The following is a 27,444-nucleotide window of genomic DNA, read 5'->3' as shown; positions in this document are numbered from 1 at the left end:
CTTACAAATTCAGTCTCCTGACTTATTTTCCTTTTTTTCAATTTGAATGCAACTCTGTCCAATCGTCTTTTTATTATATGGTTAGCTTCAAAAACCACTAAACAATTCTAGAAAGTTTTTTCTTTAGGTGACAAACCAGTGTTTGTTACAATTACATTGTTTTTCACTCTACAGCACAACTTTACCCTTTGAATTACAACTACACTGTTACAATTACTCCATTACCAGATCAACACTGAACCTTCTCTTATTCATGTATGTTTGTTCCTTGCTGTAAATACAATGAATACATGTACATGTCTGTAAAACTTTCTACAAATTTTATTACACTTTTAAACCCGCAGCAACGCGCGGGCATAATGACTAGTCACTTTCTAAAAATGCAATCCAGTCATCAGCACTTTTTCCAACCCAAATCCTGTCCTCATAATCCCAGTCTAAAGCCAAACCAAACTTTCAAACCCTCTAAACAATCAAATCAGTTATCATTGGAATCCAACAGATGCATCAGCAGCAGCTAACTTCAAGAGGCATGCCTTTAGTTTCAGGCACCTTCAAGTAAACAAGTATCCGGGAACGATGGACCCGACAACATAGATTCCGAAGATGCCAGCAAATCCAACGGAGGAGAGCATGACAGGAAATGCGTAAGTGATGATGATGTCTCCAATCCAGAATGTGAGGGCACAGATGGCAATGCACAGGCCGTGGATGCTGGTAGGGATGACCTCTGCGCAGAGAATGTTCGGGGTTACTCCAAATGCCATGACGAAGCAGCAGGCACGGCGGTGGAGATTGTTGCATTCAGAACAGTTCCCAAGTTGACAATGTTGGCAACTACAAGAAGAGTGAGGGACAATGTAATGTGGAGAGCAGCAGCGACCTGCAAACCAAGAAAGGCAAAAAGGAAAGCTTATTTTCTGCAAATATGCATATAGATAGAACCGGTTACAAACTTTTAGTCTAAAATGGAAATGGAGGGACACTAAACTGTATTTTATCGTTTGGATAGTTTACCCTAGTTATAATTTTGATTAAAAGTTAGTAATCGGTTCTAGGAAACCGAAGGTGTTCGAAATTATCTTCTGCCAGCTCTATCCATTAAGAAAGTTGTAATGGCACTTACGAAGAGAGATGCAGATTTTGGATTCAACCCTGTTAGATAAGAACGGTGACGCCGGCCTGCTTATACACCTGAGGAGTGTAGAAAAAAAGTTACATGGGTTCAAATAAAATTTCCCTTTTAACTTTTTCTATCAAACCTGTTGAAGAATTTGAGGTCCAATTCCAACAACTAATGCATGCTTCACTCCCAGCTTCCAATGGTGGAACACAAAGAGAGCACAGACTTCTCGATTCCTTGGCAGAAACAGCAGGCTGACTAACTAGAGCAACAACATTAATGAGTTCACTTTCTTGCCTTACACCAGAAATTTAAACAACCGACACAAGCCGAGACCTGTGAGATTATGAGGGTCTTGTTATCTGCAATTTTACTCCGGAGATGTGCAACTCTGTGTGGGTTGAGACGCCCAACTTCTTTTGTTAGAATTTTGAACAAAGATGGTTTGCCTTACCCTCCGACTTGATCGCTTAGGCTGGTGTTTTTTGGGGATGACGTGTTCGCCATTTGTGGCAGCGTCTTATTGTAATCCCGAGTCTCTTCCTGTCTGTTGCTTTCTCCTTGTCTGTTAGCCTTGTCTGGCTTTCTTTGTTCTTGGCTGGCCTCTGTGCCTTGGTAATGATTCCTTGTTTCAAAAAAAAAAAAAATCTCCTCTTGATATTAAAATTCAACTAAATCTTATTAATCAACTCCAAATCAAGTTTTCCACCTATTCATTAATTGAAAAAGCAGAAGTAAATGATAATAAAAAAATAATTGCAAACCCCGACTCTTGATTAACAGAGAGAAAAGTATGTGGTTTACATGTTCATCCAAACGATGTAGTTCTTTGATCTTCGTGTAGAAATTTTGTACTTATATGAACAAAACCCAGTTTTTAGGTAATTAATCTTGAATTTTGTACTTATAATCTCATTTCCCCTTGTATATTTTCCTTCCATAATTGTTTGTTTTGATTAATTAGAATTTGATTTTATTAGTGAAAGGTACTTCAAGATACAAATGTGGTTTCTGTTTTTCTAATAACTAACCACCTACAGATATGAAATCTTTGATTATGCAGATTGAAAACTGTTCAAAAAATCGTAACTTGCAATTGAGAGTACATAAGAGATTCCTACAATAGTAAATAATATGTAAATAACTAATTACAAACAATCGTAATCTGTTCTCCCTCCCAAGTATCAACAAATTATATATTTTAATTTCAAGAGAAATTAAGAGAGGAGAGACGAACCTGATTCCAGTTCAACCAATTATTTTCCAACTTTGCCACCTCATCGCCAATTAGTCCAAAGCAATTAGTCAACTGCAGACGCCTAAGCCCCGAGGGCAACTTTGGAATTTTCTCCAATGATGTGCAATCATCCAGATATAATTCCCTTAGATTTGGTGGAAGGGCATGTGGAATTTCCCGAAGCCTCTTGCAGCCTTGCAATCTAAGCTGCTCCAAGATGACAAAATTGCTAATGCAATCCGGAAGACTAACAAAATTGTTTCTCGACAGATCAAGATATGTTACTGTGGACCAGCAATGAAGACTGGATGGTTCATATTGAAGAGGCACAAGGAAATCACTTTCTGATAAATTGCATCCACCAAGATCAAGATGGCGTAAGTTGAAAAGGGCTAATGGAATACCGTTGTAATGTGAAGTATCTAAGCGAGTTGAAAACTTCCCAAATGTCACCAGTTTTGGGCATCCATCCATTTCAATATAGTCGAGATGTTGCAACCCATAAATGTGATGTAATGATGTAACTGTAAGGTTCTCACATTCATTTGCTTTCAAAACTTTAAGCCCAGTAAGATATGCAATTGATGAAGGCAATTCTCTTATGCCACTTTTTGATATGTCCAAATACTCTAGAGATTCCATCTCAGCCTCTATTTCTGGGAAACTCTTGAGCCTTGTGCAACCATAAAGATTAAGGCTTTGAAGGGATCTCAATCTAAGTCTCGTCGCAAATCTCTCAAGCCTAGAGCACTCATGAAGACTTAATCTATCAAGTTTATCAAGGACTCCAACAGAATCATCAACTTCAACTAAACGTTTACACTCATTTAGAATCAACTCCTTTAGGTTTGGACTTCCGGATAAGTTGGGAATTTTTTCTAAGAATTCGGAACCACTTAAATTCAAGGATGTAAGCATTGCCAAATTCTGTGAAATCAAAATCAAAAGAAAAAAAAAATCGCAAACTTTAAATAGAATAATTAATGATGAAAAGCTTTGGCAAATTTCTTTTTCCAAAAATAAAATATACAATTAAATTAGTAATTGTCCAAATTCATTTATAATAAGTATACATACCTGAAACACCTTCAATTGTTTGATGTCACTGTTTGGCATAATAAACGTGACAAGATTTCTGAGATGACAATTGGGTTGCAAATTGAATGTAAGTATTTGCTTTTGAAGAATATTGGATCCCCAGAAATGAAGCCCACCGAATTCAATCCACCTCAAATCGTCGGGTAAATACTCAACGCATCCAGAAAAGTATGCATTACGAATTATAAAAAATTCAAGATTCACCATCTTGGAAAAGCTTTTTGTATTCAGGGGTATCACATCTGGCACGGGCAATATCACCACAATGCCTTTAATTTTCTTTGTTCCCTAAGATGGAAAAATAAATAGTGTTAACAAACAAATCATATAACAAAGAAATCAAAAGGATTTTAATTTTTTTTGTGTTTCCAAAATCATGCCAATTAAATCAAATGCAAGAACATATATTCTACTTACTCTGTTTTGAGTTAGAACACGGTACACATCTTTAGGATGCCACAATCTGCTCCGCTCGCCTGGTTCAGTGGGCGATTCTTCCCAAACTATATGCTTACCCATTTGTTCTAGCAAGTCATGCATCAAAATCCTATTATGTTCAATAGTTATAATGGCATTCTCAACGAGAACATCAATACAATGTTGACGTACTTTGAGATTTGATCCTTTTAATATCTGTAACACTTTGTCTTTATCTTCACCCTTGAAGAAGCATGCAATGTCTAGGAAAAGTTGTTGTTGGACATATTCCAAGGTATCATAACTTTTCCGAAGTACTCTTTGAATCCCTCTATGAGGTTCTTCATCGTAACTATCCAAAATATCTTGCCAACGATCTATATTTTTACCACGCAGATGAGAACCTATAAGATTAAGAGCTAACGGGAGGCCTTGAGCATAGGCTATTGCACGTCGTGCGAGTCCCAAATAATCATCTGGAGGTTTTTCTTTTCCGAAGGCATTCCAACTAAAAAGCTCAATAGCTTTGTTGTCTTCTAACTTTTGGACCTTGTATATCAGCTCAACTTTACAAGATTCCAGCAATCCTTTATTTTTTGTGGTTATGATCACCCTGCTACCCTCACCTAACTGATGGACTTCAACCAAGTTGTCTAACTGCTCAAAATCATCCACATCATCAAGAATTAAGAGAATCTTCTTTCCCCTCAACAGTTTCTTTAGAAGGATGTTTCCTCTATGAAGATTGACAGCTTTCCACTCTGAACCACCAATCTCACTCAGAAGAGTGTTTTGTAGTTGGAGTAGGCCTCCGTATTGTATTGACGTTTCTCGAACATCTGCCAGGAAACAACTACCTTCAAACTCATAAGCAATTGCATTATAAACAGCTTTTGCAACTGTTGTCTTGCCGATTCCAGATGCCCCCCAAATCCCAACCACACATGGATCATTTCCACCGACACCTAAAAGCTCTTCCACCTCTTTTACACAAGACTCCATTCCAACTGGGTAATTGGCTACCTTCAAATGCGTACATTGTTGTACGGGGACGAAGATCTCCTCCACGATCTTATTGATAAATGTAGCTTCATACCTACCAGTTTATATAAAAAAATTGACACATTTAGCCAATCAACTTTTTCTGCTATATTTCTTTGAAAAAAGAAAAAAAAGGTAAAAAGAAGAAGAGAATGAAAAGATAAAAAAGATTGAAAAAAAACAGAGGTATGGATAATCACTGATGCAGTCAAGCATGTGCCGCTTGCAACTAAATACAGAATCATGTAACATAATAATTGACCCATTAATAAAAATGATTTACCCTTATTCCATTATTCACAATTTCACATCTTTCCATACTTAGGACATTGACTGTTTTTTATTTCCTTTTGTTAAAATAATAATAATAAGACATGGACCTTTTTTTTGCATTTAAATGTTATGTTGTTGTTCGGATGAAAAAAGATGTTTTGTATGGATATGTATCATTTCTTTCCTAAAAGTACTAATTTACCTAACATCATTAGTAATCGGTAAATTATAAAACAACACCATAGGTACATTATTAATCAAAATCAGTAATTTGTAAGTTAATTTTTCAAAAACGTAGGTAAATTGATTTTTCAAACAAAATTAGGAAACCAAAAAATATTAATAAATTTAAAATTTGAACAACAAAATATGGGTACACTCGGGTAATTAATCCAGCCAATTCGAAATTTAACACAATGAGTACTAGTGACCAGTTAAACTTGCAATAGGTTTAACACAATAAATGGATATAAATATGCTAGAGAATCAAATTGTTATTAGGGGTATTTTGGGAAACCGAAAGATATAAAATCTAACTTGTTAAGCTTAATTAGTCAAGCACAAAAACTAGGTTGGGTTTTATGTAAAGAAAATTGAATTTCAGGTAAAGTCATCTTTTCAGATTAAAGGCAGTATTAAGGGGAAGAAATATACGTACTCTCCCTCTTTGAAAGTACGTCCGGACAAATTTGCTGCATCTCTAAGAGCACTCGTCCATGTGAGGATCTTCTCCTGGTTGTCTTCGAATTTGCACTTGAGTTTTGTAAACGCGTCACCAAAATTACTCGTTTGCTTTCGTACATCGGAAGGATCCACCTTGTAAAAAGCTGGCCAAACTATTTGCTGCCTTGACTTTCTACATTCAAGGATATGTACGAGCTCATCCAAGCACCATCTTGACGATGCATAGTTTTCAGAGAATACAATGATCGAAATTCTCGACTCTTCAATTGCTTCGAGAAGAGCCGGAGATATTTCTTCTCCCCTTTTAAGCTGGTGATCAATGAACGTGGTGATTGCCTTGTCGTGCAACGCCTTGTAAAAGTGATCTGTAAAATTGGTTCGTGTATCCTCTCCTCTGAAGCTCAAAAAGACATCGTACTTCCACGAAGGAGGACTGCTGAAGGAAGAAGAAGAGACAAGTTGATTGTTCATTGGAGAAATCCAGGTAAAATGAAGGGCCTTTCAAAGAATTGAGTATGGATGCTGGACTGGTACTCGCACCAAGAATTCGCTCTTATTATATATCAGGCCATTTGCATGATTTTCTGCCTATGTGGGAAGCAGCAGTTTCCTACCACCTTCAAAGTGAAAGTGATAAAGTTAAAAAGGAGAGTAACCTGCCTTGGAACTTCCATTCATCAAACCGAGATTTTCCCTAACGTTGCCGACACGCTTTCTTCCACCTCACAGCACCGACAACAAAAAGTCGAAAACGGATCCCCTCCGGATTCATTACGTGGGGATTCTATGGATCCTTACATTTCAATCGTTCATCGTATATTGTGCGGTCCGTTTTCGTCAGATACTATTTGTGTTTAATTTTAAATAATAAAGTTAAATATTCATGACCGCACAATACATAATGAACGGTTCAGATATAGGGATCCTAAGATCCCCACATAATGCATCCAGAGGGGATCAGTTTTCCAACAAGTCCATTCCTATTGTATATCGCACCAAACATAAGATGACACGTAAATGATTGAGATTGGGTGATTGAGTTACAATATTGACATTATTCCATATCCGACATAGATATTTTTTTTTTGGAATTTTTTTCAAAAATAATGTTAGAAAAATTAAATTTGTAGATAAAAATTTAAAAATTAAAGGATAAAGAAGTTGATAATTATTTTATTACTTAATCGTTCATAGGCATGCTCATTCTTATTAGTGATATATCATTTAATTTTTAAATTTTGTTTTCAAATTTATCGTTCCTAACATTATACTATTTTCTGCTTGCCATATTCATAGGTCTTGTAGTCTTAGTGGGCCAATTCATCATCCCTTCACACTGTTAATAGTTGGAAACAGCTCAACTACGATCGTTCTTCTTTTCCTTTCGGCAAAATGATCTCTTAGATAAATTATTTTTCTTTCTCTATTCCTTTTTTCTGTGAGAAAAATAAAGAGAAATACATATCAATGTGCATGTTGTCAAGTTGAAGGATTGAAGTTGCAATAAAAGTTCATCTCTTTCGTTATGTTACTAACATGCTCTCTCGTTTTCATCTCATGACACTTACACAATGCAATAGGAAAATAAAATAATAATATGTCAAATCAATCGTACGCATAAAAAAAGTTTAAATGCATAAAAACACACAATTGTCTTGAAGTAACACAAAAGTATTTCATTATAGAGTAATTTTCTTCAAATCCCTTTTCTTTTTTTGCACTCCTTTTTTGTTCGGACCTATTAATTCTCCGTTGATTTTAAAAAAAAAATCAAAACCCAAATAATTCTTCTTAACCAGCCCCACATTACTGCTTTCAGTTTTTGTCAGGGTCCCAATTCCTGGATTTGGATCCTCTCCTGAGCATAAGGAGAGGATCCTCCTGACCAGAGAGTGTGGGCTGTTGAATGAAAATTCAACGGTTATTATTATTATAATTTTACAAAAATCTTCTATTTATTACCGTTAAATTTTCATCTAACGACCTACACTTCTTGATCATGAGGATCCTCTCCTTAGGCTCAGGAGAGGATCCAAATCCCCAATTCCCTATCTCATCCCTTCACACTTCCACTGGATGGGAATTAGCTAAAACAATTCCTTGTGGATAATTTTCTTTTCCGTGATGAGAAAAAAAATACAAGGGAAAAGCAAAGGAATATGCAGGAGATCAAATTAATTAACCACACCCCACATTACTTATATCCAGTCTAATTGCGTCGTTTTGAACCATATAAATACTTGAAGAAAGGTGTGTAAATTAAGGATTTGGATCCGTTCCGGACCTTAATGTTCGGAACCTGCAAGTTCACAAATATGGGCCACTAATTGGTGTGCAAGTCAAATCAGGGTTGTTAGTTATGTGTGATGGGTCAGGAAAATGAATTAATGAAGACCATTGGATTCAATTTGTATGACCCATATTTGTTGACTTGGAGGCTTCGGACACTAAGGTCCCGAACTGATCCAAATCAGTCAATTAAGGTGATTATTTCACAAATGATAAAATAATGTATAATAAAGCCAAATAAACTAAGGTCTGCAAGTATTGGAGGCATTTTTTATTGCGACTGGAACACATGTGATATATCACATATTTTTATATAAATTATGAAAATTTTATTTTTTAAGTTATTAAATTTTAACGTGTTCTGTTCACATTAAAAAGTCTCTCAGCGTATTGAGTGTGAAGTCCCCCATAAGGACTTTCTTTCGGCAGGCCTTGTGCTTTTCTTCTTAGAGGCAGATTGTCTGTCCTTCTAGTTGTGATGTCATTTCATGCTCTTCTATCTGTGCGATCACGGTTAAGTTACGTCAATATTTTATATTTTTATTATTTTTTGTCTTATTATTTTTATTAAAAAATTAATATAAAATGTTAACGTAATTTAACTGTGACCACACAAAATAAGAATGCATGAAAAGGCATCACAACTAAGAGGGCAGACAATCTGCCTCCTTTCTTCCTGCCCACAACCATAAAGCAGTTTCCTACGGACCACCTCTCGAGTTGAACGAGAGGAACTTTGGTTGCAACTTCCATTCATCAAACAATGATTTTTTTTTTCTTTTTTTGTTATTGAAGCACGCGGTCCCTTTTTCACCTCATGGCACAGAAACGATGCCATACGAAGTTATAATGATCGTATCAAACTAATTATATACATATAAAAGTTAAAATGCATAAAAATACGTAATTAATTGAAAATATTATAATAAAACACTTAGGGCACGTTTGTTTGACAGGATTCGCTGGGACTGGACTGGACTAGACTATAGTCCAGTGTTTGGTGGGTACCGGGATTAGCTTTAATGAGCTTAGGTGGGATTCGCTAGGACTAAGGGGGGGCTTAGCCGTTCTTCACGAGGGATCCCAAATTCGGGCGGACTCGTAAGCCAGAGAAACCGCGTCTTCCCACATCTCACATCCCACATCGTCCTCATCTCTGCGTCTGCCCTCGTCGTCGTCCTTGCCGTGCTCCCACATCGTCCTCACGCTCATCGTCGTCCTTGCATCTGGTCGCTGTCATCTGCCTCTAGTCGGTAAGCTTCGAATCTTGGATTTTTTTTCGTCGATTTGTGTGGATTTGTTTGTGATATTAACTGAGGTTTATTTGATTTTGTTGTTTTGGGTTTGAGAAATTCATAATATACAAGTGGATTTGCAATTGAACAAATTAGGGTTTTGTTATTTAGGTGAAATTGAGATTAGAATTTGGGGTTTTCATAAGATGAAATTGAGATTAGTCTCAGGTGTGTGCTCTCTGTGTGTGTGTTTGTGTGTACTGAAAAAAAATTTGTCTGTGTGTTTGTGTGTGTGTGAGTGTGTTTGTGTGTGTGTGTGTGTGTATGTAATCTGTGTAACCTGTGTAATATCTGTGTGTGTGTGAGTTGTGTGTGTAAAATGTGTGTGTAATCTATCCGTGTGTGTGTGTGTAACCTGTGTTATTTGCAGTGTGTGTGTGAGTTGTGTGTGTAAAATGTGTGTGTAATATGTCCGTGTGTGTGTGTGTAATCTGTTTTTGTGTGTATGTGTGTGAGTTGTGTGTGTAAAATGTGTGTGTGAGTTGTGTGTGTAAAATGTGTGTGTGAGTGTGAGTGTGAGTGTAAGTGTTTGTGTGTGTGTGTGTGTTTGTGTGTGAGTGTGAGTGTAAGTGTGAGTGTGAGTGTGTGTGAGTGTGAGTGTGTGTGCAGTGTGTGTGTGTATGCAGTGTGTGTGTGTGTGCAGTGTGTGTGTGAGTGTGTATGCAGTTTGTGTGTGTGTGTGTGCAGTGTGTGTGTGAGTGTGTATGCAGTGTGTGAGTGTGAGTGTGTGTGAGTGTGAGTGTGTGTGCAGTGTGTGTGTGTATGTAGTGTGTGTGTGTGTGCAGTTTGTGTGTGTGTGCAGTTTGTGTGTGTATGCAGTGTGTGTGTGTGCAGTTTGTGTGTGTGTGCAATTTGTGTGTGTATGCAGTGTGTGTGTGCAGTTTGTGTGTGTGTGTATGTGTGTGTCCAGTGTGTGTGTGTGTGTGACTGTGTTCAGTGTGTATGCAGTGTGTGTGTGCAGTTTGTGTGTGTGTGTGTATGTATGTAGTATGTATGCAGTGTGTGTGTGTATGTATGCAGTATGTATGCAGTGTGTGTGTAAGTGTGAGTGTGAGTGTGAGTGTGAGTGTGAGTGTGAGTGTAAGTGTGCAGTGTGTGTGTGTGTTTGTGTGTGAGTGTGAGTGTAAGTGTGAGTGTGAGTGTGTGTGAGTGTGAGTGTGTGTGCAGTGTGTGTGTGTATGCAGTGTGTGTGTGTGTGTGTGCAGTGTGTGTGTGAGTGTGTATGCAGTTTGTGTGTGTGTGTGCAGTGTGTGTGTGAGTGTGTATGCAGTGTGTGCAGTGTGTGTGTGTCTATGCAGTGTGTGCAGTGTGTGTGTGTGCGCAGTGTGTGTGTGTGTGTATGTATGCAGTATGTATGCAGTGTGTGTGTGTGTGCGTGTGTGTGTGTGTGCAGTGTGTGTGTATGCAAGTATGTATGCAGTGTGTGTGTGTGAGTATAAAAACAGAGTGTGTGTGTGAGGGTAAGAGTTTGTTGCACTCTGTCCCCGTGTGTGTGTGTGTGTCACTGTGTTCAGTGTGTGAGTGTGAGTGTGTGTGAGTGTGAGTGTGTGTGCAGTGTGTGTGTGTGTGTATGTAGTGTGTGTGTGTGTGCAGTTTGTGTGTGTGTGCAGTTTGTGTGTGTATGCAGTGTGTGTGTGTGCAGTTTGTGTGTGTGTGTGTAATTTGTGTGTGTATGCAGTGTGTGTGTGCAGTTTGTGTGTGTGTGTATATATGCAGTGTGTGTATGTGTGTGTCCAGTGTGTGTGTGTGTGACTGTGTTTAGTGTGTGAGTGTGAGTGTGTGTGTGTGTATGCAGTGTGTGTGTGTGTGCAGTGTGTGTGTGAGTGTGTATGCAGTTTGTGTGTGTGTGTGCAGTTTGTGTGTGAGTGTGTATGCAGTGTGTGTGTGTCTATGCAGTGTGTGCAGTGTGTGTGTGTCTATGCAGTGTGTGCAGTGTGTGTGTGTGTGCGCAGTGTGTGTGTGTGTATATATGCAGTGTGTGAGTGTGAGTGTGTGTGTGTGCAGTGTGTGTGTAAGTGTGAGTGTGTGTGTATGTATGCAGTGTGTGTGTGTGTATGTATGTAGTATGTATGCAGTGTATGTGTATGTATGCAGTATGTATGCAGTGTGTGTAAGTGTGAGTGTGTGTGTATGTATGCAGTGTGTGTGTATATATGCAGTGTGTGTGTGTATGCAGTATGTATGCAGTGTGTGTGTGTGTGTGCAGTGTGTGAGTGTGAGTGTGTGTGTGTGCAGTGTGTATGCAGGGTGTGTGTGTAGTGTATGCAGTGTGTGTGTAAGTGTAGTGTATGTAGTGTGTGTGTGTGTTTGTGTACTGTGTATGCAGTGTGTATGTATGCAGGGTGTATGCAGGGTGTATGCAGTGTGTGTATGTATGTATGCACTGTGTGTGTACTTGCAGGGTGTGTGTGTAGTGTATGCAGTGTATGTGTGTAGTGTATGTAGTGTGTGTAGTGTATGCAGTGTATGTAGTGTGTGTATGTATGTACTGTGTTTGCAGTGTGTATGTATGTACTGTGTATACAATGTGAATGTTTTGTATTGTGTGGGGTTGATGCTGAATTGCAATTTGTTGTGGTTGTTGGATGCAGAGAAGAGGAGCATAAACGGAAGGCTAAGGCTAAGGCTACTGCATTACAGGTGTCCTTTAATTTCCCTTTTCACATGCAATGCCTAGCAATGATAGCAATCCTCATACTAGTGTTCTTAGACACATGTTTATAGATGTATAAGAGTAGAACATTTTGAATATGATGCCTCGGGTTAATGAAAACTTTTTTTTTTCAACGCCATATGTATATTTGTTGCCTCGGGTTAATGATTTAGTTAATTTGTTTTTTGTTTTTTTTTTGTTTGGATAGATATGGATCGAATGAAGCTTTTATTGATCTTATTGTTAGAGATGTCTTATTTGGAAACAATTTGTATTTGTACGATTCTTGTGGTGATGATGCTACGTGGCAAACAGAGACATGTTGAACGACCCACATTGACTAACCGTTCACTTATTAGACGAGAGATTAGTTTGTGTTATCTGAATGGTATAATAGGGAATACTGATACTGAATGTGTTAACGAATTGAGAATGGATAGAAGGACTTTTGGCATATTATGCGACTTACTTCGTCAAGATGGGAGGGTAAAAACTGATGGTTTGGTGTCTGTAGAGGAACAGGTGTGTATGACTTTACAAATATTAGCACATCATACTAAGAATCGTAGTGTTGGCGGTAGATTTTATAGGTCGGGAGAGACTATAAGTAGGTATTTCAATAGCGTATTGCAAGGAATTTTGCGATTACAAGGTTTCCTACTAAAAGTCCCACAGCCTGTGCCTATTGATTCTACAGATGCTAGGTGGCGATGTTTTAAGGTATGATGAGAAATATTTTTCATTTTCCTTAAGCTTTAACTCTTCATTCCCTTTGTATAAATTAACAAAAAGTTTTTATTTTTTATTTTTAAGAATTGCTTGGGAGCATTGGATGGAACACACATTGATGTGCATGTACCTGAAATTGACAAACCAAGATACCGAACAAGAAATGGTCGAGTCGCAACTAATGTGTTAGGTGTGTGTTCAGGAGATATGCAGTTCATATATGTGTTTCCGGGGTGGGAGGGTTCCGCATCAGACTCTAGAGTGCTACATGATGCAATTAGTAGGCCTAATGGTTTTAAGGTACCAGCGGGTAAGATTATTACTTAGTCTCAACTTTCTAAGTTAGGTTTAGTTCTGTTTGTCAACTACAAAACACTAATAAGGTCTGTTTTTTTTTTTCATTAGGTTGTTATTACCTTGTAGATGGTGGTTATACAAATGGTGAAGGATTCCTTGCACCCTATAGAGGAATACCTTATCATTTATCTGAATGGGAGGGACGAACACCTTCTAATAAGGAAGAATATTTTAACATGAAGCATTCTAAGGCAAGGAATGTAATTGAACGCTGTTTTGGCTTGCTAAAAGGAAGGTGGTCGATACTAAGGAGTCCATCTTTCTATCCGATAAGGACACAAGGTCGAATAATTACCGCTTGTTGCCTACTACACAATCTTATTAGGCAAGAGATGTTAGTAGATCCAATGGAGAATTTGCCAATAATAGAAGATGGACAAAATACAGAAGAAGGTGAATATGTTGGTAGTGTTCAATCATCGGACCAGTGGACTGCAATGAGGAATGATATGGCTGAGGAAATGTATAATGAGTGGAGAGCAATTAGGAACCAGCAACCGAACTAGCTATATGTTTTAATGATAACATTTTATTTTAGTATTCCTTTTTATCATGCATTTGTTAGATATTAGCACAATGATTGGATGGTATGCAAATTAATTGGATATTATGCAAGTTGATTGGATATTATGCAAGTTGATTGGATATTATGCAAATTGATTATTTGTATGGTATTTTCCTTCATTAAAATATTTTTTGTTTAGGTATGGATAACGAAAATATTTTGAATGCTACTCAAGAGCCAAAAGGAAGAAGGCGTAAATGGGAAGCATTTGAGGAAGAAGTATTACTAGGAGTTCTTGAGGATTTTGTTGCTCGGAAGCAACGGTGTGACACCGGTGCTTTCAAACAAGGTACTTTGGTTGAAATAGCAAAAGCTGTCAATGTTTTATGTCCTCATTCAAATATAAAGGCAAATCCACATATTGAGTCCAAGTTGAAGAAATGGAAAAAAACATATAGTATGGTCGTTGACATGATAAACACAAGTGGATTTGCATGGAATGATGTCAAAAAGTGCGTTGAAGTTGACAGTGATGACGCATGGCAAACTTATGTGCAGGTTCATATCCTATTTTATTTATGCATTAGTTATATTCTTGCTCCTATATTTGTTACGCATGCTAAATTTTAGTTTTGCTATGTTGATATAATCTTAGAGAAATAAAGAAGCCGATGGATGGAGAAGCAAACCTTTTCCACTGTTTGATAGATTTGCATATATATTTGGAAAAGATCGGGCTACGGGTAATGTAGCCGAAACCCCTGCTCAAATGGTGGAGGAACAAAGTCATGATCATGTTGGTGAAAGTGATATTGGAGGTGATAATTTTGTTTCTTCAATGAACCAACAAAGCCAACAAAGCACCCCATCTGAAAATAGCCAAAGAAAGAGGAAAAGAGCTGTGGGAAGTTCAAGTGATGGAACCGAGGCAATTATCAATGGACTGAAAGATTTTTATGTTGAAAGTGGGAAGAGGATGCAAATGGTAACTGAAGCTTTAGTTCAAGGTACTGCAGATCATACTGACATAGCTAATGAACTTGAAGCAATGGGTCTCTCTCCTATGGATCAAATTGATGCATTGTCTCTTATTTTGGATAAACCAAAAAATGTGGGAGTGTTCAGGGCAATCAAACCGGAACTCAAGAAAGTGTTCGTCCAAAGACTTTTAAGAGACAACGCAAGCGGATGAGGATTTTGGCTAATGTTAACATGGATGTATTTTATTAACGTTAACATGGATGTATTTTATTAATCATACAGTCTTATGTTATGACTTATAACTTAGCTTTGCACTAGTATTTTGGCTTATGTTTACTAGCCATTTTGTAAATTATGGAGATCTATTTTGGCTAATGTTAACTAATGTTAACTAGGATTTTCTAAATTATGGAGATCTTATGTACTTGTATTTGTTGAAGTTGCATGTATTGGCCACTATTATTTTTCTTCTGTTGGGTGATAGAGTTTAAATCAAGCTACATTTGCAAATTAAACCCAATTCTATTAGCAGGTAATAGAAACAAAACAATTGTCAATTTTTTTTAAGATTCATAATATACATGGCAAAAATATGCTCCAATTAACCCATATCATGAGATTTGTAGCATTACTCTATTACACAATGACAAAAATTTGTAGTCCTAGTCTAAGCAAACACAAATCTGGTGAACAGTACTGTTTTTCTTATCCTGCTTCTTAGTCCGAGACTGCACCAAACGCTTCACTAAGTTAGTCCAGCTTAGTCCAGTCTAAGCCAGTCCAGCTTAGTCCCGGCAGCTAGTCCAGTCCGAGACAGTCCGGCGCAACAAACGCACCCTTAAAATTTTCTTCATTTGTACCCTCTTTACCTTTTTCTTATTCGTTTTTAACATTAATGAGTTAAATTATTAAACGCTAGAAAAAAACAGAGATCAACGGAGATTCAACCTGCACCAAAACAAATAATATTGTTGTTTTCCACCAACAATAAAACGCCTTTTGCATTCATTTCTGCCGTCAATTTACTTTTAGTTTACCTAAAACGACGGAAAAGTGAATGAGAAAGGAAGGATGTGATAAGACTCGTATTCAGATTGAAGGGAAATTTACTTTCGCCAATTCCGCCTCACATCCCTTCACACTTTACTAGACAGATGGGACCAGCTAAAAAGATTCCTTTCGGACAATTTTTTGGTAGTGATTTTGACAGAAAACGAATAAAAGGACATCGCCCCTTTTATCTTCAAATTATAATTAAAGTGTAGAGAGAGAGAGTGTTACGACGCCTAAATAAAAAGTATTAATTACAAATCAAATCAAGAGCAATAAATACATATATTTAATTATCAAAATGTCCTATGAACGAGAGCAGTTCTTCTGCACCCATTTTTATCTTTGGTTCCTCTGTGCCTTTGTTAATTGGCTGAGGATTTGGTTAATTTTTTATTATTTTAATTAATTATGTTTAGTTCAATTAACAAAGACACAAAAAGATCACAGGCAAAAATGGGTGCAGAAGATCTCATCTCCCTATGAACTAGCACGAAAGCTTCCTACCACCTTCAATGTGAATGTGATAAAGTTAAGGGAGAGCAAGCTTCCTTGGAACTTCCATTTATCAAACGGAGACTTACCTTAGTGTTGCTGACACGCTTTCTTTCACCTCACGACACCAACAACAAAAGAACTTCCATGCCAGGAGTCCACGGCAAATGTATGTCACACTAAACACGACTTCACACGTTCAAATATTAGAGTAGTGAAATTTGGGTGATTGAATTATAGTGTTGTCACGATTCATTTTAGACCAGCCCCACCTTAACCTTTTTTTGGGTGGAAATTTTTTTGGACTTGGATTGTCTGCCCTCCTATTTCGGTACCCTCCTCGTGCCCTCCTGTTTATGTGGTCACGGTTAAGCCACGTCAATATTTTATATTACTATTTCTTTTTGTTTTATTATTTTTATAAAAAAATAATATAAAATGTTGACGTGGCTTAACCGTGACCACACAAAACAGGAGGGCACGGAGAGGGCACCGAAATGGGAGGGCAGACAATCCAAGTCCAATTTTTTTTCAGTGTGCCATTATTCAAGGACTTTGATTGTCTGCTCTCCCCGTGCCCTCCTGTTTGTGTGGTCACGATTAAGCCACGTCAACATTTTATATTACTATTTTTTTTTGTCTTATTATTTTTATAAAAAAAAAACAATATAAAATATTGACATAGATTAACCGTGACCACACAAAACAGGAGGGCACCGAAATGGGAGGGCAGACAATCCAAGTCCCATTATTCAAGGATCTCGTAATCTTGATGGGCCAATTCATTGTCCCTTCATACTGTTATTCAGAGCCGGTTCTGAAATTTCAGGGATCATGTGCAAAAAGCAATTGGATGTACTAAGAATTTAATTTTTTTTCATTTTTTTGTTCAAAAAAATAATTTTAGTTTTCAATTGAGCTTCTATAAATTCTAATAGCACAAACAAATTTAACAAATCAACAAGTGGAAATGTAGCGTATTGTTTTTTCTTACCTATTTAGAGGGTCAGGGTTCTAATTTTTTTGTTATTGTGTGAAATTTTTATATTATTTTGTGAAAGTATATGCATTTAATAAAAAATAAACTAAAAAATGATGGAGACGAGTTTCAAACTCATCCCCTGGGGCAATGTGAAGAAACAATAATAACAATTACGCTAAGACTCATGTTTGTAATATTCTACACATACAGTTATATATACGCATATGCATGCAAAATTGAAAAACCGAGGGCCCTTCTATTTTGGGGATCCTGTGCGGTAGCATCACATGCCCATCTTCAAGGTCGACCCTGCTGTTATTAGTTGGGAACGGCTCAGCTACAATTATTCATCTTTTTCTGTCGGCTACATGATAAAGTGACTCTCTTAGACAATAACATTTTCTTTCTCTTTCTCTTTTATGTGAGAAAAATAACGACAAATACATCAAGCAAAGCGTTCGGACAAAATGCAATTCCTTTTACATAAAAATTATTAATTAGTACCACAAGTCTGCAGGAAATCAGATTAACCGCAATGGATTTAGATCCTCATCTTTATAAATTATTATGAACTTTTTTATTTAAGATGAAACACTAATAATATCTAACAAAATTTGACCATACGATATAAATGAAATGATAAAATGTAAGAATATAACCCATAAATGATCCTCATCCGACCGCAATGGCATCACTGGCGTGCCATCAAATGTTAAAAAAAACTATTTTATTTACTTTACGTACGTCTACTCATCTTCATGAAACCATACCTGCTAAGTTTCTCTAGTTCAATGGGTGATTTTCCTTGGAACATCCATTCATCAATCGGTGATTTTCCTTGTGGTGCTGACACGCTTTCTTTCATCCCACGACACGGACAAGAAAAGGAGCTTCGGATCGTTATTGGATCGTTACCTAATCATCTATTAAACATTCATTAAAATAAAAGAATTTGACACGACATGACATGTCACAATAAATATGACCTATTTACCAGGCCTAATGCAAAACAATCACTTTGACGGGTCTTTCCTTTTACATTAAAACTTGATTAATTAGGATCATGGTATAAAATATTGATGAAATTGGAAATATCGGTAGTCCAAAAACATAGAAATTTCGATGGAAATATCGGGATATTATCGATATCGATAAAAATTGAATAAAAATCACGGAAATTGTAAGAAAAACTTGGAAATTTTTATTAAAACTTTGGAGAGTGTTTGTTTAGTCAATTATATATTAGTTTATTAAAAAAAATTAGAAGGAAATGCATTACATGATGAATTTAACTAATTTAAGTTGATTATACAGCGAGCTGGCAAACACTGTGAGTGTAGAAAATATGTAGTAATTAATGAAAAAAAAAGATCAAACACACCATAATCATTTATATATAATGATTTACTATAATATTTTACACTTTATACATTACATGGTAAGAAACATGAGTGATTTAGTACCACATAAAGTTCCTATGATGTTCAAATTTTTCATTATCTTCATCATCTATATGTGTAGAGTAAGTTTATTGTGAAGAGTATTCATCGAATGATAAATCCCCAAAATAGTTTTGCATGTAATTGTTAACATGTCACTCATATAAATATAAATATTTTAGCACATTATCACTAAAACATAAGTGATATATCGTGGTTAAGGTGATGGAGGAGTAAAATGCGAGGGGTTCAAATCCCCTTTGTGTTTTTTTTTTCCTCCTTTTTTTTCTTCTTTTTCCTTTTTTTTTTCCTTCCTTTACATCGATATTTTAGCGATATTACACCGATATTTTGACAAAACCTTTTTTTTTTTCCTTCCTTTACATCGATATTTTAGCGATATTACACCGATATTTTGACAAAATATTGCTGAAGTATGAGCGAAATTATCAACATCGATATTTTCCGATATTATCGTCGATATTTGTACGATATGTACATGGATATGTTTTTTCTTCTTTTTCCTTTTTTTTCCCTTCCTTTACATCGACATTTTAGCAATATTACACCGATATTTTGACAAAATATTGCTGAAGTATGAGCGAAATTATCAACATCGATATTTTCCGATATTATCGTCGATATTTGTACGATATGTACATGGATATGTTCCGAAATATCCGTGATTCGAAAAAACCAAAACATCATCGATATTTCGTCGATATTATCGATATTTCAGACTATGATTAAGACACAGATGTTCTGGAAATCAAATTAACCGCAATGGCATATGCCACCAAATATTAACAACTATTTTATTTGCTTGACCTTTACTCTACATCAGCAGCGTTAACTGATAAGCAATCAACATTCTTCCAAAATTACCCCTTTATAATAAACAAAAGTTTGCTTCCTTTTTTTTTTTTTAGGAGAATGAAATAAGAATTCGAAGTTATTACAATAATTTAGGAAATTGGAAGTTTTGAATTTGAGATGCATGAATAAAACTCAACATCCTATGTACTAAAATATTGAGTCGCATGCCTTTTTTATGGTGCAACTTTAATAATTCCATCAGAAACAATGTTGCTGATTAATGTTGCTTCATAGCTAACAATTAAAAACAAATCACACATTTAATTAGGAATTAGCTAAAACGATTCCTTGTGGATAATTTTCTTGTCCGTGATGAGAAGAAAAATACAAGAGAAAAGCAAAGGAATATGCAAGAGATCAAATTAATTAACTACACCTCACATTATTTATAAGGAAAACTAATGAAAATGGTTTGAAAATTTTGAGTTTTAATGAAAATGACAAAAAGATGTAGTAAGTGAATAGTATCGGGATTGACATTTAGAATAAAAAATGTGATTTTTTCGTTAAAGTGAACAGTATCGAGAATGTTTCGTTAAAATTCCCTTATTTATATCATGTTTAATTGCGTCGTTTTGAATCATATAAATAATGTCACATACTTAAATAAAGGTGAGTCAATTAAAGGTTATTTTTCCTTGACAAATGATAAAATAATTTATATTAAAGCCGATAAACTGTGGTTCTCGAGAATTGGAGAAATTTTTTGTAACATCCCACGTCGTCCATGGGAGTGATCCTTAAATGTATATTTCCATCCCTACCTAGCACGAAGCCTTTTGGGAGCTCATTGGTTTCGGGTTCCGTAAAACTCCGAAGTTAAGCGAGAAGGGGGCTAGAGCACTCCCAGGATGGATGATCCACTGGGAAGTTGCTCGTGAGTTCCCAGAAATATAACCGTGAGGGCGTAATCGGGGCTCAAAGCAGACAATATTGTGCTACGGTGGTGGAGCCGGTCTGGGAAGTGATCCGTCCCGGGCCGGGATGTGACATTTTTTATTAAGATCGAAATACGGATAATACATCACGTATTTTTATATAAGTTGTTAAAATTTTATTTTTTAATTTATTAAATTTTTACGTGTTTTGTTCACAATGAAAAATCTCTTCGAGCATTGAGCGTTAAATCCCCTTAGGGACTTTCATTCGGCAGGCCTCGTGCTTTTCTTCCTACCCACAACAACAAAAGAGGTTTCCTACAGACTGCCTTTCGAGTTTGAAGGAGAGGAACTTTGGTTGCAACTCCCATTCATCAAACAGTGATTTTTATTATTATTATTATTTTTGTTATTGAAGCATGCGCTCCCTTTTTCACCTCATGACACATAAACGATGTCATATGAAGCTACCAGGACCGTATGTCAAATCAATTATGTACATATAAAAGTTAAAATGCATGAAAATACGTAATTAATTTGAAATACTACAACAAAAACATTTAAGATTATCTTCATTTGTACTCCTTTATCTTTTTTTTCTCCGTTTTTAGTGATAGTGAGTTAGATTGTTAAAAGTTAAGGAAAAAGAGATTGATAGGAATCCAACCAGGCCCCAAAACGCATGACATTGTTTTCTGTCAATAGTAAAACGTCATATGCATTTATTTCTACCGTCAATTCTCTTTTAGTTTACCCAAAAAACGGAAGAGGATCACCCTAGGGTGTGCAAGGATACATTTGATGAACAAAATGGGCCAGAGGATCACCCTAAGACGAGCAAGGAGGCCCTTGCCTTCCGTGGGCTAGATGCAGTGTCGGACCTGAGGGGCAACCCACTGGGACCGGGGGCCAGAAGCAGGGTATCGTCTGAATCAAATGGGGGACGGAGTGGCTCGGAACGGTGGAATGACGAAAGAAGTGATGAACCGGGGTGCGGTAAACGCTCTGGACGGTCCTCGACGGCTTCCGGAATGGGATGTCAACCCCAGAAACCGGCGAGTAGAACTCAAAGTGGCAGTGAATGCACCGCGCTGGTGGAAGAGGAAGTTATTGACACTGCAACTTCGCCAAATAAGCCAAGGTGGTCATCCAACAAAATGGAACACATCGATAATACGCTTGCTGGAACAATCCGACATCAACGGATAGCCAAGGAAGAGGCGAGGTATGCGAGAGAACTGGCATTTGATGCAGGGCTAATTGGGCCGGGGGGAGCGGTGGCTGCGGGAGCGGAACATGTGGTGCTTAATGAACATTATGAGCAGGGAGGACGGATGGATATGGCCAGTGTGTCATTGAATGGAGATTCTACCTTTGACCTTAATCTTGTGCCTGGCATGGGTAATGATAGGGACAATGTGAGTGTTTGTGGGAGGAAAGCTAGTGACGATGGGGGGCGCGGGAGTGGCAGAGACCTGGCTACGGATGATGATCCCTTTGAGCTGGATGCGATCATTGAAGCTGTGACGAATGAGAACAAGGGTAAAAAGAGAGTCCTCAGAGAGGAGGAGGTTGATGAGGCTAACCAGTGGGTGGGAGCTAAACGTTCCAAACTTAGCAGGAAGGCACCTGCAGAGGCGGAGGAGACCAGCCGTGAGGGGTCTCCCAGAGCTAAATGAGGCTACTTACTTGGAACTGTCAGGGTATTGGGGGTGACCTGACAGTTGACAATCTGATGGAGCAGAATAGGCTCCACACCCCCGACATTGTAGTTTTGCTGGAAACCAAGAATAAAAGTAGTCGTTATGGGTACCTTAAGAAACGGCTAGATTTGGAATACATGCATGTTGTGGAACCTAGGCGGATGGGGGGAGGCCTCTGTGTTTTCTGGTGGGATGCTGCCCAGGTAACTCTGGTGAAATCTGAGGACTTTGTTATTGAAGTAAAAATTTGGGATGAGCAAAAGAAGAGTCACTGGTATCTGTTTGCTATCTATGCCAGTACTAATGAGAAAAAAAGGCGGGAACAATGGGGGTATTTGAGTAGACGGCTTGGGAATTGTAGGGAAAAGTCTCTGCTAATCGGGGATTTTAATGACATTCTGTGTAACGACGAGAAAGAGGGGGGTAATTATAGACCAACGTCTAGTATGCGTGACTTCAGAGGATTTGTTGCTCAAAATGAGCTAATGGATCTGGGTTTTGTTGGCTACCCGTTTACGTGGCGGAACAACCAGGCGGCAACGCCTATTCAACAACGTCTGGACAGGGGTTTGGCCACAATGGACTGGCAGGAATTCTTCCCGGAGAACACAATCAGGCATGTGATCCTGGAAGGGTCCGATCATACTCTGCTCCTTTTATCCACGGAGAAAGTGACTGATTGGAGAGGAAGGAAATTCTCTTATGATGCTCGCTGGAGCAACACGGAGGAGTGTCGACAACTGGTGGTTGAGGAATGGAGGGACAAACATGGGGGGTCACACGCCTTTCGTTTTTGTGAAAAACTGAAAGCCTTAAGACACAGGCTAAATGATTGGTATAGGGGTAGAGGGAGAAACTCGAAGAAAGCTATTGAGCGCCTGAAAGAGGAGATAAGAGTGGCGTATATGTCTCCTGATTTTGCTTCGGACGTGGTTAAGATGAAGGAGAGAGAGCTTAGAGCAACACACCGAAATGAAGAAACCTACTGGAGGATGAAATCGCGGGCCCAATGGTTAAAGGATGGTGACAAAAATACTAAGTACTTCCATGCGCAAACGCTCAAGAGGAGAAAGTCTAACCAAATTAAGGGATTGGAGGATATGAACGGAGTGTGGCAGGAGGACGAAGCGGTGATATCCTCCATTGCCAAATCTTATTTTGCAGATTTATTTAAGTCGAGTAACCCGAGACAAATTGATGAGGTTGGGGAATGCATGGCACCACGGGTGTCGGGCGAGGACAACATTGGCTTGACGGTTGCGGTGTCCGAAGAGGAAATAAAAGTTGCTGTCTTCCAAATTCCCCCAACCAGGGCCCCGGGCCCGGACGGGTATTCGGGATGTTTTTACCAGGATCATTGGGATACTGTGGGCAAGGATGTGATCAAGATAGTCAAAGCCTTATGGCATTCGGGTACCATGCTGAGGAAACTGAATCATACCAACCTTGTGCTTATTCCTAAGGTTAAATGCCCGAAGAACATGACGCAATACCGGCCTATTGCACTGTGTAATGTAATCTACAAGGTCATTGCCAAGGTTCTCACTAATCGTTTAAAGCGGGTGATGCCAAAGGTGATTTGTGACAACCAATCCGCCTTTGTGGCGGGGAAACAAATTCAGGACAACATACTGGTGGTCCATGAGCTCCTACATTCACTGCTGCATCAAAAAACAGGTGAACAAGCTGGTATGGCTATAAAGCTCGACATGGCTAAGGCGTACGACCGCATGGAATGGGTGTTCCTATTATCTATGATGGTGAAAATTGGGTTCGCACCTTTATTCTGCAAATGGATCATGGAGTGTATTTCCACTGCCTCTTTTAGTATCCTTATAAATGGAAATCCGACTGGGTTTGTACTGCCGGAGAGAGGGCTACGACAAGGAGATCCGTTATCTCCCTATCTCTTCCTTATTTGCACGGAAGGTTTTTCTATGCTTATTAGGAGAGGCTTGGAGGTGGGTGGCCTTCACGGGATCAGGGTGTCGACTAATGGGGACCCGATCTCGCACCTGTTTTTTGCGGATGACTCGGTGCTATTCGGTCATGCTTGTGTGGAGGAGGCGAGAGGAATCCTCGAGGTGCTTCGGACCTACTCCAACGGATCTGGGCAAGCTGTTAATCTTTCAAAAAGCTCTATCTTCTTTGGCTCAAAGACCCCGAACAGGGTTCGGAGATTGAGCGGGCAGACAATGGGGATCCAATGCAGGACTGGGTTTGGCAGGTACCTTGGGCTGCAAGCCGATTTTGGCCTTTCAAAACGAGTGGTCTTTGAAGAGATACGGGACAGGCTTGAATCGCGGCTGGCCGGTTGGGCTGAGCAATTTCTTTCTCAAGCAGGAAAGGAAGTCCTCGTCAAGGCAGTCGCCATGGCGATGCCTAACTATGCCATGAGCTGTTTTAAGCTTCCCATTGGGGTCTGCAGAGATCTGGAGAGAGCTATCCGGAACTTTTGGTGGAGAGGAAGTGAGCAAAGAAGGGGGGTCCATTGGATCTCATGGGAGAGATTAATTAAACAAAAACGGTTTGGCGGACTGGGTTTCAGGGACCTCCAGTGTTTCAACCTGGCCTTCCTTGCCAAGATTGGGTGGAGGCTGATCCAGAACCCGGGGTCTCTGCTTGCTAAGGTTTTGAAGGATAAATACTATCCTGGGAAGTGCTTCTCCGAGGCGGGAAAGGGTAGGAACACGTCCTGGGGATGGAAGGGCATATTTGAAGCCCGTAAGGTGATTCTACATGGCCTGCGATGGCGGGTAGGGGACGGAACCTGTATCAACATCAGGGAGGACCCGTGGTTTCCTAAACCCTCTACCTTTAGAGTTGTGCCATTGGGCAATTTGCAAGCCTCTTTGGTTAGCGATTTAATTGATCCGGGGTCCAGCTCATGGAATTCTGATATGATTACGGCTAACTTTCAGTGGGATGACGTGCGGGCGATCTTAAGCATCCCTTTAAGCAAGACCGGGAGTCGGGACCGGTTGGTGTGGCACCACACTGTGAATGGGAATTACTCGGTTCGATCGGGTTATGGTGTAACTATGGATCTTATGGACAATGGGGCTCTGGCAGAAAAGGACGTGGGTCTACTAGTGCTAAACCTAAAAACTGCTATGCTTGGAACCTGATATGGAAACTTAAGGTTCCCAACAAAATTAAAAACTTCATCTGGCGCTGCTGTAACAATGCCCTGGCTGTTCGACGTAACCTGGAGCGGCGACATATGAGGGTGGACAACGTTTGTGGTGTATGTGGTGCGGCGGATGAATCGGAAACTCATCTCTTCTTTCGCTGTCACCTTAGTCACCTGTTCTGGTACTCATCATCGCTTCAGTTAAACTCCCTTGAGCTGGCAGGTGCTGATTTCCTTTCTAACTGGGAGTCATTCTGGACTCGGGTCAAGGGGAGGGATCACGCGGAGGGTATCATGCAGGAATTTGCCTTTGGATTATGGAGACTATGGAAAAACAGGAATGAGGTGGTCTTCAATGGTGTGCATCGGCAGCCTTTGGAGATCCTGGATTCCTGGAGAAGGAACATCGCTGAATTCAATGAAGCTACGCTATGTCAGACTGCGGGAGTCCAGGCTAGGGGACGACCGAGGACATCTTCGCTGGAACGCGGGGTCTGTCGGTGGGTGAAGCCGGCGTTTGGGACTCTCAAAGTTAACACAGATGCCTCGTGGTGTGGGAAATCGTTCCGGACCAGGGTGGGATGGGTTTGTCGGGATTTTGCCGGTCTGCTTCATGGCGCGGGGGGCTCCGGAGCTGAGCTGTACCACTCCGCGGCGGCTGGGGAAGCGGCTGCAATCAGGACAGCTCTTATGGCTTGCATCGACTACGGGTACGATAATGTTATTATTGAATCTAATGCCAAAGTGATTATTCAGATGATTAGACATGAACTGGTTTTTGATTTCAGTCTTGAATGTATTCTTGGTGATATTGAGGTACTAGCGCGTAGGTTGAGGTCTGTTTCGTTCTCTGCCGTGCCTAGGGAGAGCAATGTTGCTGCTCACTCGGTTGCTAAGTTTGTGTTTAAGGAGGGTCGTAAATTTGGGTGGGACTATATTGGGCCTGAATTTTTGTTTAACATCCTAGCCCAGGATGTAAATCTCCCTATTAGAATCTAATATATCTCTGTCTTCCGGAAAAAAAAAAAAAAAAACGGAAGAGCGAATGAGAAAAAGAAGGATATGATAAAGCCTCCTTTTCAGATTGAAGGAAAATTTATTGTAAAGTGATTTTCTGGCACGCTTTCTTTCACCTCGCGATAGGGCTGGTTTTGGGATTTTCTAGATTCGGGACGATGCAAAAAAATATTCCCTCACTTTATATAAGAAAAAAAATTTGGTTTCACATGTAAGACATCAATAAAATTATATTTAGAAAAATATTTCAAACTTAATAATTTAGAAATACATAAAACTAATTTATTTTGTATCGTGAGAAAGAAACAGAAAAACTCTGGGTTTACAAGTAGATAGATATAAGTTTTGTTTTCCATCTAAATTGTTAAAGTGTTTTCGTATAAACCGTGAGGTGTTTTTTCTTATTTACAAATCTTGTCAATATGAGACTAAAAAAATAATGATGTTTTTGAATCTTTAATTGATACTCTTATGAAAAGAAATTTGTAAAAATTAAAAAGTAAATAAGCACACATCACCAAAAAATAAATAAACACACATGGTGTTTTGAACCCAAGACCTCCTCATTAATTTCAAACAACAAAACCACCGGTTCTAATTAAATTTATTTATCATTTAAACAAATTTTATAAATTTATACTCTTATGAAAACATATATAAATATACTATCCTAATAATTTTGATGCCCCAAGTTATTTTAAGCCCTGGTCACCCTGCCAGCACAGGACCTGGGCCGCCCTGCCTCGCGACACCAACAACAAGGGAACTTCCATGCCATGAGTCCATTGCTAATGTATGTCACACCAAACACGTTAAAATATTAGAATAGGGAAATTTGGGTGATTGAATTACAGTATCGTCACGGTTCAACATCGGAACCAGCCCCACCTTAGACTTTTTTTGGGTGGAAATTTTTTCTGTGTGCCATTATTCATGGATCTCGTAATCTTGATGGGCAAATTCATCTTCTCTTCATATTGTTATTAGTTGGGAACAGCTCAGCTACAATCATTCCTCTTTTTTCTGTCGACTTCATGATAAAGTGATTCTCTTAGACTAACTTTTTCTTTCTCTTTCTCTTTTCTGTGAGAAAAATAACTTCAAATACATCAAGCAAAGCGTTCGAATGAAATGCAATTTCTTTTAAATAAAAATTATTAATTAGCACCACAAATCTGCAGGAAATTGG

At 38.6% G+C, this 27,444-nt stretch overlaps 5 protein-coding genes across 6 annotated transcripts in view; 3 read left to right on the top strand and 2 right to left on the bottom strand.

Moving 5' to 3' along the window:
• The window catches only part of LOC103435015 (TMV resistance protein N-like), an 83,737-nt gene that overhangs the window by 16,164 nt on the left and 40,129 nt on the right, over window positions 1–27,444 (bottom strand). The gene's annotated exons all lie outside the window — the stretch shown is intronic.
• Window positions 372–6,492, bottom strand: LOC108171230 (disease resistance protein RPV1-like). 2 transcript variants are annotated; one of them, XM_029089678.2, is made up of 8 exons: window positions 5,848–6,492; window positions 3,876–4,971; window positions 3,438–3,746; window positions 2,361–3,287; window positions 1,578–1,748; window positions 1,263–1,385; window positions 1,127–1,194; window positions 372–883 (listed from the first exon to the last, which is right to left on the bottom strand). In XM_029089678.2, the coding sequence occupies exons 1-5, from the start codon at window positions 6,342–6,344 to the stop codon at window positions 1,692–1,694; spliced, it is 2,886 nt and encodes a 961-aa protein (XP_028945511.2). In that variant the 5' UTR covers window positions 6,345–6,492; the 3' UTR covers window positions 372–883; window positions 1,127–1,194; window positions 1,263–1,385; window positions 1,578–1,691. The 2 variants fall into 2 exon arrangements, with proteins under 2 accessions (XP_028945511.2, XP_070663848.1); XM_070807747.1 differs by lacking the exons at window positions 372–883; window positions 1,127–1,194 and having other exon boundaries at window positions 1,320–1,459.
• Window positions 9,092–15,112, top strand: LOC139192565 (uncharacterized). Its single transcript, XM_070814816.1, has 4 exons — window positions 9,092–9,415; window positions 12,049–12,097; window positions 13,901–14,259; window positions 14,357–15,112. The coding sequence occupies exons 3-4, from the start codon at window positions 13,903–13,905 to the stop codon at window positions 14,891–14,893; spliced, it is 894 nt and encodes a 297-aa protein (XP_070670917.1). The 5' UTR covers window positions 9,092–9,415; window positions 12,049–12,097; window positions 13,901–13,902; the 3' UTR covers window positions 14,894–15,112.
• LOC139192563 (protein ANTAGONIST OF LIKE HETEROCHROMATIN PROTEIN 1-like) lies at window positions 12,318–13,852 on the top strand. Its single transcript, XM_070814814.1, has 3 exons — window positions 12,318–12,830; window positions 12,924–13,149; window positions 13,245–13,852. Exons 1-3 carry the CDS (start codon window positions 12,321–12,323, stop codon window positions 13,700–13,702), a joined length of 1,194 nt encoding a protein of 397 aa, XP_070670915.1. The 5' UTR covers window positions 12,318–12,320; the 3' UTR covers window positions 13,703–13,852.
• Window positions 25,329–26,237, top strand: LOC103408964 (uncharacterized). The gene has a single exon (XM_008347778.1). The coding sequence runs from the start codon at window positions 25,329–25,331 to the stop codon at window positions 26,235–26,237; it is 909 nt and encodes a 302-aa protein (XP_008346000.1).

Source organism: Malus domestica, chromosome 02 (assembly GCF_042453785.1).
Source record: "Malus domestica chromosome 02, GDT2T_hap1".
Lineage (NCBI taxonomy): Eukaryota > Viridiplantae > Streptophyta > Magnoliopsida > Rosales > Rosaceae > Malus > Malus domestica.
The sequence above is the reverse complement of the archived record's forward strand: the minus strand, read 5'-3'. Positions and strand labels throughout refer to the sequence as shown.

Coding starts and splice junctions, on each gene's coding strand:
- LOC108171230 (XM_029089678.2), bottom strand. CDS start 6,344: ATGAACAATCAACTTGTCTCTTCTTCTTCCTTCAGCAGTCCTCCTTCG. Junction 3,747..3,875: donor GTGTTCTAACTCAAAACAGA/GTAAGTAGAATA, acceptor TTTCCATCTTAG/GGAACAAAGAAAATTAAAGG. Junction 1,749..2,360: donor ATTGGTTGAACTGGAATCAG/GTTCGTCTCTCC, acceptor TTTTGAAACAAG/GAATCATTACCAAGGCACAG.
- LOC139192563 (XM_070814814.1), top strand. CDS start 12,321: ATGGATCGAATGAAGCTTTTATTGATCTTATTGTTAGAGATGTCTTAT. Junction 12,831..12,923: donor CTAGGTGGCGATGTTTTAAG/GTATGATGAGAA, acceptor TTTATTTTTAAG/AATTGCTTGGGAGCATTGGA. Junction 13,150..13,244: donor TGGTTTTAAGGTACCAGCGG/GTAAGATTATTA, acceptor TTTTTTCATTAG/GTTGTTATTACCTTGTAGAT.
- LOC103408964 (XM_008347778.1), top strand. CDS start 25,329: ATGAGGGTGGACAACGTTTGTGGTGTATGTGGTGCGGCGGATGAATCG.
- LOC139192565 (XM_070814816.1), top strand. CDS start 13,903: ATGGATAACGAAAATATTTTGAATGCTACTCAAGAGCCAAAAGGAAGA. Junction 14,260..14,356: donor CATGGCAAACTTATGTGCAG/GTTCATATCCTA, acceptor ATATAATCTTAG/AGAAATAAAGAAGCCGATGG.